This window comes from Daphnia carinata, chromosome 5, assembly GCF_022539665.2.
Source record: "Daphnia carinata strain CSIRO-1 chromosome 5, CSIRO_AGI_Dcar_HiC_V3, whole genome shotgun sequence".
Taxonomy (NCBI): Eukaryota; Metazoa; Arthropoda; class Branchiopoda; order Diplostraca; family Daphniidae; genus Daphnia; species Daphnia carinata.
The window spans coordinates 1,051,142-1,065,308 of record NC_081335.1 but is presented as its reverse complement, the minus strand read 5'-3'; the positions used below and the strand labels follow the sequence as shown (position 1 = coordinate 1,065,308).

Here is a 14,167-nt window from a genome sequence, read left to right as displayed (position 1 = left end):
GAGACGCACAGACTTCATTTTTTTTCACGTATAGGGAGATCACGTAACAGCGTGATAATTAAACCAAATTATTTTTTTTTACTACCATGAAAAAAAAAAATGTTTGATAAAAAAAAAGAAAAGTTTTCGATGTTTAAAAAAAAATGTCCCTAGAATTTCTATAGTGACAGTCTGTTTTCCAATCTGATAGCCATCGTAAAACATCATAACGAGAAAGCCTTTTTTAACGCATACGAATCAACAAAACAAAAAATGGCCATCCTTTTTTTTTTCTTTCCGTCTGTCACTGTGCATATCGCGTGCTGTAATATGTTCTGTCTGACGTAATAAAAAGAAAAATAGCGATCGAATGGCCGTAGATCCTGGCACGGACTAGCAACCATTTATACGCAACTGGAGCCGACAGCTGGGAACGTGAAAACACGTCGGGGCTGTACATACACACACCGGCCACAAACGCCGTCAGGTGCTCGACATCAACCACCTTCATAAACAGAGCAAAAATGGAAGTGATGCCATTCTAATCGTCTAAATAGCATCCACCTCTTTCTATAGTCCCAGGTATTTTACGTGTCAAATTATACGTCAGTGGTGTGTGTGTGTGTGTGTGTGTGTACACATTGATACGTGGTGGCAAGGGTAGGGGAAATTTTTGTATTGTGTATCATTCGCCTAATGGTGGAGAGCTGCGGATCCATCAATAACAAGGTGAGTCTATTATCTGCACTCGGAAAACGAGGCAAAGGTTCTATTTGAGCCATCAGCAGAACTGCTGATGGAAGTGTACAAAAATAAGAGTCTAGCATCACACCGTCGTGTGTGTGTGTGTGTGAGAGACATGCAAGAGGGGAGAGAAAAACACCAAAGCTAAACAAAGCTTTAAAAAATAAATAAAAAAAAAAAGAAGGATGACACGTCCCCCCAAAAAAAATATTCAAAAGGCAGCTGATGGGAAAGCCACCACTTGCACCAACACCACCAGCTTCATTAACTCAAGTCATCGATTCACATTTTTTTTTTCTGTGTGCGTGGGGGGAGTAATATCGTGCATACAGAAAGGACAATCAACTATTCGCTCGTCCCTTTAACTCTAAAAGTCTTGGGTTGCAAAGGCAGCAAAAAAAAAAAAAAAGATTCATACAAAAAAGCAATCGACGTGAAATTCGTTCAACGTGTGCGAGCGTCAATCAATATTGGATGACGGGATTGCAAATTATTGGCCCATCTCTTTTATGCAATTGTTCGACGCATTCAAAAAGAAGAGAAAAAGAAAACAAATGTTGGATAACGTCGCCAGGGCTCTCATCACCTGAAGGCAACTGAAAAAGAAGGCGGAGTCATTTTCAAGTTAAAAAAAAAAAAAAAAAAAAAAGAACTGTTAGTAGCTCCTCTTCCGGGACCCCTGCGCACTGTGAGATACACAGAAGACAACTGCCGATGGCTCCAAAGCTCGCAAAAAAAAAAGAAAGAAAAAAAGGTCCAGTTCTTAAAAACTAGCTAACGGCCAGATAAGGTGAGCCATGTTACAGGGAGGTTGAAGCTCCCCCACCCAAAGGAAAAAAAGAATAAGCCCCGCCTACGTAGTGAGAAACGAACCAATGATTGACAAGACAGAGGGCGGATCCTTGTCCTACCGCCAATTGGTCGTGCCCCGTTGCAGGGCAAAAAGCTCCGAGGTAAAAGGGCGGAGCTTTGCCCGTGTCGTTTGCCTATCTCTTCCCCACTTTTGAGAGCCCATCCCACCCACCCTCCCCCTTGCTAGCCGATGGGGGCTTTCGGATATGTGTGTGTGTGTGTGTGTAGCACCAGCAGCAAGGGCAGAGCAGGCAAGCAGCAGCAGCAGCAGCCAGCAGCTCTCAAGTCTTTTAGGGTAGTAGTCTCTAGTCTCCCTCTCTTCTCGCGCCAGTTGTGTGTGTTGTGTCAATCAATAACACAGTCAAGAGACGGCCGGATTGAGGCACAGAATAGGCGGCTTTCAAAGCGTTCAGACCTCTCTTGTGTTCGCTCTCCCTCCTCTTCTCTATCCTCTCTTTTCACTCTCCTCTCTCTTTTTTTTTTCGTACCTCCTTTTCACTACCACCACCCCCATACAACAAGGAGAAGAAGACACACAACTCTTTGATATATTCTCTCTCTTCGGTGGTGTGCGAAAAAAAAAAGGAGTAAATAGAAGAAAAGAGACCAAATGGACAACAGTTAAAGAGGTTTCAACTTGAATCGCACGCGCAGAATAAAAAGTGATTGACATTCAAGTGCGTCGTGTTTGTGTTTAACTTTCTACATCTTCTTAAAAAAAAAAAAAACAGTGCCCAGTGTGCTATGTCGTGCTAGTGAAAATTGCAACGACACTTCAAGTTTTTACCCCGACAAATTGTGAATTTTCAATCATCGATAATTGAAAAAAAAAAAAAAAAAAATTTGAATAAAAAAAAAAAACACGAAGGTCTCGATTGACCAAACGCCCGTCCAAAGCGAATATCGATAGCCAGAGTAGAACAATGTTAACCATGGAATCGGAAATGAAGGGACTTGGAGGTCACCCGGGTCATCTTCATCAGCAACACGGACTGGGTTCGCCATCGTCGGCCGGCCAGACTTCGCTCTCTTCGCATCATTTGTCCGTCTCGTCCAGTCACGCTCTATCGCCGCCCATGACGCCCCAACATTTGCAGCAACAACAGCAGCAGCAGCAGCAACAAAAGCAGCAACAAAAACAACAGCATCAGCAACAGTACCAAATGTCGGCCCACGGGCTCCATTTGGGCTTGTCCGCCCAGCACGCGGCAGCCATGGCCGCAGCCGCCGCCGCTGCCGCCGCTCACCATCAGCACGCGGCCAACGCTCTGAGCTCGTCCGGCTCGTCAGCGTCTTCCCAGTCGTTGCACCACCAGCCGTCGCAAGGATCGACGACCTCGTCGGCCGCTTCGGCCAAAAACAACAACCTGGACAGAGTTAAACGGCCCATGAACGCTTTCATGGTCTGGTCTCGCGGCCAGCGGCGCAAGATGGCCCAGGAGAACCCAAAGATGCACAACAGCGAAATCAGCAAGCGGCTCGGAGCCGAGTGGAAATTGCTGTCGGAAGCCGAGAAGAGGCCGTTCATCGACGAAGCCAAACGTCTCAGGGCCGTCCACATGAAGGAGCACCCCGACTACAAGTACCGACCCAGGCGCAAGACCAAGACTCTGCTCAAGAAGGACAAGTACCCCATGGGTGGAGGAGGTCCGGCTGCCGGCGGACAAGGAGGTCTCATCCAGCAGCAATCGTCCGGTGGCGGAGGCGGACAGAGCGGACATCATCAAGAGCATCAGCACGGCGGCGGCAATCATCAACGCGGCGGAGGGCACAACATGAACAACAACTCGGTCGTGCTGGGCAGCCAACAGTCGGGCCTGCAGCAGAGCCAACAGGGCGGAGGTGGAGGCCTACACTCGCACCACAGCAGTCAGCGCGAAGCGGCCATGTACCATCACCACCACCATCACCAGATGGCCACCAACGGCTACATGCCCAACGGTTACAGCATGATGCACGATCCAAACTACGGACAGCATTACATGGCGGCAGCGGCGGCCGGCCTCTACGGGCCGCGCTACGACATGAACCAGGGCGGCGGGGCCAGCACGGGCGGCGGAAGCGCTTCGCCCATGTCTTCCTACATGAACGGAGCCAACTACGGAGCCATGTACGCCGGCGGAGGAGCCGGATCTCCCTACTCGATGCAATCGTCGCAAATGGGCAGCGGCGGACAGGCCGGAGTCGGCAGCGTCGGATCCACCGGGTCGTCGCACAGCCCAAACAGCGTCAAATCCGAGACGCCGACGCCTCAACAGCAACAAGTCTCCATCAAGCGCGAATACCAACAACAGCCGGCGGCCGTCGGCAACGCTGCTGATCTCCGTCACATGATTTCCATGTACTTGCCCGGCGATGCCTCGTCCGTCATGGACCCGACTTGCGGCGGTAGACTACAGCCCATTCCGGGCCTACAGGGTCATCCAGGGTATCACCATTCGGCCTCGCCCGATCCCATGTCGGCCGCCGCAGCCGCAGCAGCCGCCGCAGCAGCAGCAGCCGCCGCCGGGATGACCATGGCTCACATGTAAACTCAATTGTTTTTGTTTTAAAAAAAAGAAGATAAAATCCCAATCAACAAGAGACATCCATCGTCAACAAAGAGCCTATTATAATTATACGAAATTTAAGAGAGACATGGAGAACATATCCGCGCAAACCAGTTCGAGCGTTTAAATCGCCCGCCACCCTTTCATTCCAATTTGTTTGTACCTTTTCTTTAATTATTTTTCTTTGTTTCTCTCTTTGCAATCTCCGGGTCGATTTCTTTTTTTTTTTTTCCTCACCTCACAAGTTTTTTTTAGACGTGATGTTTTTTTTTTAAATCTAATTGAATTATCGTTTTTGATTTTGTAATCGTATTTTTTTTTTTTTGCCGAATGGTTGGAAAGAGAGCGACAGAGAGTATTGTTTTGAGAAGATGAAAACAAAACGAGTATTTTTTTTTTTTTAAAGCCGAGACATTCGTATACATAACGCAAATTTTTTGATATCATGATCCTACATATTAATTCATTTTTTAGTATTGTCAAAGTTAAAATGGGAGGGAATTCACTGCAAGTACTTCTTTCTATTACGTGGCCATGTCATTTGTTTTCATTTCTTCTTCTTTGAACTTTTCACATTTCAAAAAAAAAAAAAAACTCGTTTCATTTTCTTTGAATCCCGCGATTTCATCTCCTGCCCCCCCCCCCCACAATTCCCTTCCCCAGTTTTTTTTTTTAACGTTGTACAGATTGTTTTGCCCATTTTGATTATTACAATTATTATTATCATTATTACAAACTCGACACACAAAAACAAAAAATTCTATCGAATTGGCGTCATTCGCCGTAATATGAGACACAGAAAAAAAAAAAAAAAAAAAAGGGAAAAACGATTTAATTTTTAAAAAATATTGTAAAGAATCTTCAATCATTCTATATATCTCGAAAGAGCGTGATTTACTATTACCACTTTATACATAAAGAAAAAACACACACGACGATTACTGATATGAATAATCAGCCAACGTTGCCAATCTGTTTCTTTTTTTCGTGTGCATTGTCATATATTCGGTTTCACTTTTATCATCGCTGTGTCTCATACATTTCGATCGCAAAAATGAAAAAAAAAAAAAATTAAGAAATAAAAGAAAAAAAAAAAAAAAATTCAAATTCTGTTTGCATGTGAGTCTGTGTGTGTTTGATCCGTTTGTAAATGCAATCATTAAAGAAAATATTTCACGCTCCATTATTATCACGCCGCAAATTCGTGTCACGAAAACCCTTTCATTTCTCTATTCGCGATCGACACCGGTCAATTGTTTTGATTCCACACACCAACGGACACGTAACGCATCCCACAAAAAAAAAAAAAAAAAAATAAAAACTCTTTAGTATAACAAGAAATTGCAGAACAATAAAAATGCGCCATGTATGTTTGTACATATGTGACCAGTGCACTTGTATAACTTTTGTTCCCGTATTGTTACATACACACTGCTAGTTTTTCTTGGACATTTTTCTCTTTACACCGTTAATTTATTCACAAGTCAAAACTCCTTCTCTTTTTTCGTGATTGATTCGACGGGCCAAGGGAAGCGAGAAAACAGGAAATGTTTGTGTAGCAACAAGTTCTCCTTTCTTTTTAGAACTTACAACGATGGAAAAAGGAAATGAAAATGATAGTGAACGATACCGGGCGCCAGCCAACTAAAGGAAATCGAAGAAGAAATACGCGGAAGAAGCTCACACACTCGGCACGGATAACAAAAGGTAAAGAAAATAATAAAAGAGAGACCTCACGATGTGATACGGATGAAATTACATCCGCTGACCACAACGTAAGAATTGTTTTCATTCAAAACTCACGAACAACTTTTTGCCGCGTCTTCCTCTTGTGTACGTGTCTTGAGAACGAAACTATTTTTGCGGTTTTAGGGGGGGGGCTCTTTTTTCTAAGATATTTAATCTAGTTTTTTAAAAGGGCGTTTGTTTTGTTTTTTTTTTCAAAGTTTCTGAAGCAAATAGAATAACGAATTCAAGTGTAGTTTCATTTTAACGCGGCTTTTCATCATAATTCAAAGCCTAAAAACAAGTGAAATGCACAACAAGAGCAGACGACAATTCAAATCAAGATTTAAAAAACAGAGGTCGCCAAAAACATTCGCTATAGGCCTAAACCGTACGTCAAGATCAATAGGAAAATTACCATAATGAAAATCGTGTTGCATTACGATGACGTTTTTTTTTTTCTTCTCTATTCTGTGGCCCCGTTGTGTGTGCAACGTCCGTAGAGTGAAAAGAGTCGACCGGATGAGGGCGTGGTTCACTTTTGTTTGGTATATGCCCCCCCCTTTGCCGAACAACCGGTTCTACACACACACACACATACGTATACGTTAACTGATGGACAAAATGATGGTCCCCCCCCCCTCCCCAACCACAACCAGTCATCATCGAAATAATAATCACAATCATTACGATAAATACGTATATTATTATCTTGTTGTATTCATTTTTGCCCAAAGTATATCGCCCGCGAAATTTAAACAAGTGATTTTAAAAAAAAGACCGTGATTCAAAAAAAAAAAAAAGGGGGAGCCGGAAACGCATAGTTGACGTAAGGCCTGAATACAAGACCTCCCCAATGTCTAGTTGACAAATAATGCCCCTGATGTCATAAAACAGCAACGTTGTACCGGCATAGAAAAAACGGAAAACAAGTCTCATTTGTTTTGATCGCCTAATTATTATATTACAAGGGAGAACGTTCACAAGTCAGGCAGAGGACAACCATATCAATGTATCCCCAATCAAACCTGACATGCAACATTCAACAGAATCGATTTCATTCTCGTTTTCTTGCACAAAAAAATGTTCTCACAAGATCGAAGCGGATAGAAAAAAAAAACATCTTCATCTATCGCCAACAACAAGAAACGTAGAACTCGAATTTTAAAAAATGTTCGCATTTTTGACAAGCCAATTGCATCCGTCAATCACCGCCCAAGTTGTTGGGAACGCGATTAGTCCACCTACCTCATCATCACCTTTCTTTCGCTTCAAGTTTTCTTTAAATGTCTTTGCCCTATCTCACAAAATAATCCACAAGGCTCAACAACAAACGCTTTAAACTTTTCTTTTAAGGCCTTCAAAAAAAAAAAAAAAAAAAAAAAAAAAAGGATTTTGTCTTTTTTTTTTCTTATTACCTTCGTACCACAAGAAAAAAACGCTCGAAGGTAAAAAAAAAAAAAAAAAAAAAGAAATACGTTGGAGCAAAAAGAGGCGGTGGATGACCGAGCGCGCAAAATCTGCTGACGAATACCTGTGGCAGCAGCACAAGCTCCTTTTCTTTTTAAATAAAAAATTAAAAGAGTTCCCCTTCGCTTATAAGTAGAAGAGATTTCGCCCTGGCCCCCAAAGTTCCAACCGAAAAAAAAAAAAAAAAAAAAAAAGGCAGACCCCGAAACAGTTTTTTTTCCCACGGCCGGCTCAGGCACAACACAAGGTTCGACACTCTCACATCTTACTTTAATACTTTCTGACCTGATCCTTCTCGTATGCATCCCACAAGTTTCTCTCCTTTTGCAAGAATCAAGAAAAAACGTTCAACACATCGACACCACCCCCCCCCCTCCAAAGCATTCCAACTTTTAATCCAATTTACTTCGTTTTGCATGGGCCAATCTGAACGCGCATCATATTGAAAAGTTCTCTATCTAAACTCGTGTTTAGATGAACGTCAAGATTAACATTTCACGCACAACTTTAAACAAAAAAGAAAAAAACATTTACGCCTCTTACAGTACCCCGTCCATTTTTCAAAACGAATAAACGTTGCCGCCGTGCCACGGACTTGAAGGGGGGTCCCAACACCCCCCACATTTTTCGCTCCAAGGTCCCCCCCCCCTCTCTTCTAGTTTTAAAAAACAAGCCGAAGAATCTACAAGGTGTGTGTGTGTGTGTACACCTCTGTGGAAAAATGTTTCGCGTCCAGTCATGCAGCAGCAACAACCTCCAGCTACTTCTATGCGTGCCATTCCCGCACACCGGAGGAGAGAGAGAGAACTGCCCCTGCGGCCATGCTCTCTTTGGCGCTTCTTTTGAAACTGATGGCACACAGAAGGAGGAGGGAAAAACCGTTGGAGCAACAGCAGCTAAAAAAAAAAAAAAAAGACCCCAAAGTTGAACCCCTCTAACCCCCCCCCCCCCCCCGCTGTCGCATTGGGAAAAAGAAAAGCGTTTCGTTTCTCCGACATCTTAGGATTTTTTTTTTTTGAAAGATTAAATTAATGCGAACAGTGGCAACTGGCAGATGATGAATGAACATCTTGCGCGCACCAACGCGCATCGTGACTTGGGCGGATCGTGAGCAGCGAAAGTTGGGACCGAATAAATTGGAACAGTTTTTTTTTTTTAAAGAAATGTGGATGCGAAAATTAAAGTGAGTGACACGGATATTTTAAAAAGAACACAAAAAATGCAAGGGAAAATCCCAAAGGAATTTGGCCAGGTGTCAAAAAAAAAAAAAAAAGGGAAGAAGCGACGCAAAAAAATAGGCGGAGTTTTTTTAAACAACAATTTCTGTTTCGATTCAAAAAAAAATTGGAAGGCACCCCGAGATCTTCTTAATTCTCCAAACCAATTCCCCAATTGTCACCGTTCAAAAAAAAAAAAAAAATCCTTTGCCCTTCAAAAAAAAAAATAACAACAAAAAGAATCAAAGAAAAAATGTCCCTCGATGATCGTTTGACACCGGTGCGACAATTGGCACATCCACTCCGACTCCAGACTCAATTTCTAACGTACAAAACGAAACGTGCGCCACCATGTAAACGGACAAAAAAAAAAAAAAAAAAAAAAAGCAATAAATGGCTAGCGGACACAAAGAAATAAACGTCCACGAGCCATAAAAAAAAAGAACTTTGTCTTGTTGGAGATTCCTGTCCTAAATTTCTGCGATCGACTCTTACCCATATAACACAGGTCGAGACAGCCACCCAACCAGACTGCTTGGCGCTTCTCTCTTTTATTATTTTTTGGGGTGTAGTGAGGGGGTAGGAAATTCCATACGACTATATTACTTTTGGGGTAGTGAAACGTTTTCTTGAGTAAGATAAAAAAAAAAAAAAAAAAAAAAAAAAGGTAATACACGCCCAGGCAGAAAGAAAGAAGTGGAACCCCCCTGAAAAAGGAGTTCTCTACAAGGGAATTTGTATAAGAAGATCTGATGGTTAACGGGCGGCTCGACCTCAGGTAAGAAAAGGTTGAAAAAAATAAATAAAATAAAATTTTACTTTTTTTTTTTTTTTAAATCAATACGTTTCCCTTACACAGAGAGAGATCAAGAGACTCCCATCAGGTGTGTAGAGAGAATTGATGTCGACCTCGGATGACCTTTTTTGTTGTTCCGACTCATTTCGAAAAAAGTGATATCGAGTGGAAGTTGATCAATGAAGTGTCTTTTTTTTTTTTTTGGCGGGATACAAAAATAAATTCGATAAGAAGAAAGTCGTTTAGTTTAACGAGCCGAAAAAATGCAGTTTCTGGTGAGGTTAACACGCAGATGGCCATCTGTTGCTGCTGCGACACTTGACGTTTTACCCGTGATGCCATCACACCCTCTCTCTCTCTCTCTAACTCCCCTCCCCACCATTTTTATTTGCTGGAACATATCCCACAGGAAAACGCTGCAGAAAAAAAAAAAAAACGACAACGAAACGTTTTTTTTTTGCTTTCTAAGCTGGTGGCCCATAAATCAAATCGGCATTGCATCCAACTGTCACAAGTTTTGCTTCCCAATAAGGAAATTGTACGGCATTTCTCCTTGAAAAAAAAAAAAAATAAAAACGGACAATGATCTAACAGGAATTCTATTAGAATTTGACCTTTCTCTGCAAGTTGAATTGTTTTACGCAAGTAAAAATTCAAAATATAAATTTTCGGCGCGAATTTCAAAATGTTTTTTTTTAAAAACAGGCCTAATATTAAAAAATAAATAGACAGGAAGAGGACTGAAAGTACAAACGTATCGAATGACCGAAACCTTTTTTTTTTACGACACACACACAAGGTGTCGAACAGGTAATTGAGCCCTGTTACATGCTATAGAGAAGAAAAAAAAAAAAGAGAGGGGGGCCGTCCCGCGTTATAGGGGCGACACCTCCGCTCGACATCCACGAGAAAAGAAGTCGTAAAAAAATAAAGGAAATACACAGAGAGCGCGAGCTATATGGCCCCGAGTTGTACGAAAGACATTGTTTTACAGGTGTGCTCTTGTAACGGCCCAGATATTTTTTTTTCTTTGAAAATGGAGCAACCAATAACAGACCCATTTTTTCTTGATTCTTGGCCATCCAACAAAACAAAACAAAACAAAAAAAAAAAAACAAGCCAGAAGAAATTGAGTTTGGAAATATCTATATACCATTTACTACGGGGGTGGTCTATTAGTTTATACAGTTGACCCACTGCGTGTATAAGGACAACCCAAAAACGACCCCATTTAAAAGAAAAAGACAAATGTATATATTAAAAAAAAAAAAAAAAAAAAAAAAAGGGAATTTTTTGGAACAGTTTTTTAAAAGGTGAGAGGGACGGGGGTTGTAATTCCATGTCTTTTCTCTCTTACTATATTATGTATACACAAGACTCGCACTGCGGGAGGGGTTCAAAGTATTACATACTACGCATTCTGCATTTCTTTTGTAGGGGTTACATGCATTCGAAAAAAAAAAAAAAGAAATGTAAGGGGTTTGGCTCGAGCCAAGATATTACGACATGACTTGTAGCAAAAGCTGAACGAGGGTTAGAAACAAGTTACACGGCACAAACAACAGCTGCTCTTTCAAAAACATTTCGCTACACTCGACAGCGTTGCTAGCCAAAACCACAAGTATTAAAAACCCACCCCAAACAAATTTTTTTTTATAAAAAGGGAAGTTCCTTCATTAAATTGGAACACTTGAATATGTTGATGTACCCCCCCCCCCTCCCAGTTGTCCCACGAAAACAGACCCTCACGTTTTGAGGAAAAGCAGAAAGGTCAGGACCTTACACTCCGAATCAATATGCATCGTGTATGCATATCCATTACGGAACAAACTAGTTATACAGATCGGCAAGAGAGAGAGAGAGAGAGAAACACAAGTTTTTAATGTATTCAAAATTCAATCTGGGTGGTCTGTTTGGCCATCATCTTTTCTGCTTTTCCCAAAACACAATAAAGGTATAAATGATTTCCGTCAGTGCAAGCCCAGCCATTGTCAAACGGGGCCGTTCCAATTAAAAGTCACACGAGACTTGGCAACGGCACAGCTGAAGTTGGCGAGATACGAAAGCCCACTACCGCACCGAAGAAGCTATAGAAATCCTCGTGATTTAATTCCAATTCATATCGGACGAACAGCAGCAGCAGTTTCCCTTCCAATCCTGAGATCCCTCCCCCCTTCCTTCTGCTTTTGTAATGGCTATTGATTCCCGACATCATCATCACCATCCTACACCCTTACAATGCTTCCCTCTTCTCCGTATCCAGCGCGGACTAATATCATCTCCCTATTAAAACCCGAGTTTGGGGTCTCTCCATTTCTAGTAGCAGACGTTCATTTTTGTAAATACTTGAGAATTGAAAAAATAGGTACGCATGTTGGGCCCCGCAAGAGTTTTTTTTTTTTTTTTTTTTCAAGAACAGTATGGAGTCATAAGATATCAGGAAAAAAATAAAAGGTCACTGGTTAAGGTCAACAAGCATCCAACTACTGATGGGGGGTATAGTCTTTCTACTGGATTTAAATATATGCGCACGGGAAAAAAAAAAGAAATGCTAAACCCCTCCTCTCTCTCATGATGCCGTGTTATTTTTTTCCTTCCCGAAGCCACACACTTAAAAAAAAAAAAAAAAAAAAAAAAAAAAGTCGTAATTTGCGTCAGATTTTTTTTTTTTTTTTTTTTTTTTCGAAAACTTTCTCTGCCGTGTGACAAAAAGCAGCGCGACACTTTTTTCAAAAAATATTCTCCGGTGGGTTCCCCTTTTTTCAGGCTCAGAAAAAAAAAAAATAAAAACCCCAAAACACCCTCCCCCCCCCCCCTTTCCTTCATGCATGGGAACACTTACTAGCTCCAACGGAGCGATCCAGGTGCGAAACTCGTCGTAAATTATATCCGATATGTCAATGTCACCTCCTGATGCTGTGAGCAGCACTAGTCCCCTTTTTTAAAATGAAGGGAAAAATAGCCCCCGAAAGTAAGAAAAAAAAAAAAAAAAAAAAAGAGATATATAGTTCTATTTCACCCCCCCCCCCCCCCCCCCTCTATGCACACCTTTTGGCTATCCACATAAATACATACGGAGTATATATATACACCAGTAGTTTTTGGTGGCGATCTTTTTGACGAAAAACAGCTGAAATTCTTTCCATACCGAATCCAATCGGTTCAAAGCGCATCTTTTCTCATTCTAGAAGAAGAAAAAAGGGGGAGGTTTTTTTTTGTTTTTTTTGTTTTCGTACGATGGGGAGCTGACTATAAAAAAGGGTTCAATCATCAAATGTTTGTGCCTTTGTAAATAACGATAATAACAGCAATCAAATGATCTCGATAGCCATCGTGCCGTAGACCGACCGGCCATCGTTTAAAAGACATTCAAAGAAAAAGAGTTGAACAAGATGTGCGGGGGAAGGTAAATATTCAAATAGACAAGAGTCCGAGGTGCGTCGCATAAATAACACCTCCTCCTATCCCCCCCCCCCCGCTCTCTGAAACTCGGATTTTTTTTTTTCGTGTATAATTTGATGTCTTTTTTATGCGACCCGATGGTGTATAATGAGAAGACACTTTTGGGGACTACGTAAACGGTACACACACACAAAATATGGTAGAGATACATATATACACCTGGCTCGGGTAAAAGAAAAATCTTAACCAGGCAGATGGAGACTTTAGCACGACCGACGTCACGCGTGCACAGTCCCCTGGATACACGGCCACTTGCAACAGCAATTCAGGGACAAATACATAATTCTATATGGGTGTAGGTAATATCGACATCTCTCTCTCTCTCTCTCTCTCCTTTAGTACAAGAAATGGTTGCCCATATTTATAGGTGGACAAAATGTCCACGCATAAAATGTATTTTTTTTTTTTTTAAGTTGAATATTTCATGAAATATTAAAAGGAGAGAAAATCGGATGGGGCAAAAAAAAACATTTTTTTTTTTTCAGAGTCTCCCGCATTCAAATGGCGTACTTTGTGTGCCTCCAATTCGGAAAAAAAGGGGGCGACAGACACGACATTTATCTGAGATTTTTCTGCCCACTACGCCTCGTCATTTGATAGCAGAAAACCTCAAGAGGTTACATATAAATATATTCAAAACAAAAAGGGGAAGACTAAACCGATTCCGATCAGCAGTTGACAAGAGACTCGTGTAACAGACATTTCGAATGGATCGAAATGAAGCCATTTAAAAGACACCAAAAGCACGCGCCGTTGCAACATGTTTCACATTGATAGCAACACTCGAAAAAAAAAAAAATTCTCATTCTTTCTAGAAGAATAGGAATACAATAAAAAAAAAAGAGAATCACTTGTCGTTGGTACAAACACCTTTCAAATGGGGGTCCATCTTTAAAAAAAAAAATGAAATTGAGGCTTCCCCTTTTAAAAGAATAAGAGCAACACAACACTCTTTGGTCATTTGAGCAGGTAAAAGAAGAAGAAAACCACCTTCCGAGTTGAACTAATTATACAACCCCCCGCCCCAACCTCCTTTTATTATTTTCTTTCCAAGGCTTTTTCAGGTCAATTCCTTTCAAATTTAATTTCCTTCAGGAAGAAAAAGCTTTCACAAAAATAAGAAGCAACAACAATCATCGAGTTCCAACCATCGACGAATCAATACACGTTGTTAATATCAAAGAAGAAAAATCCCGAAGCCCCCCCCCCTCCCTACATCTCGTGTTTTGAATTGATGTGCAAGAAAATGAAAACCTTAATTGGGTTGGATGTTCGGTAGCGTAACGAAAACTTTTCGTCGAGTTCTTTAACAAAAGATGCGGATACAACAATAGCCAACGTCTTATGCAACAGCTGCATCTCGCTATTAAAAA

General features: G+C 41.5%; 1 protein-coding gene across 1 annotated transcript; it reads left to right on the top strand.

Moving 5' to 3' along the window:
• Nucleotides 1-1,858: 1,858 nt before the first annotated feature.
• LOC130696263 (transcription factor Sox-1a-like) lies at nt 1,859-4,107 on the top strand. Its single transcript, XM_057519351.2, has one exon. The coding sequence runs from the start codon at nt 2,499-2,501 to the stop codon at nt 4,104-4,106; it is 1,608 nt and encodes a 535-aa protein (XP_057375334.1). The 5' UTR covers nt 1,859-2,498; the 3' UTR covers nt 4,107.
• Nucleotides 4,108-14,167: the final 10,060 nt, after the last annotated feature.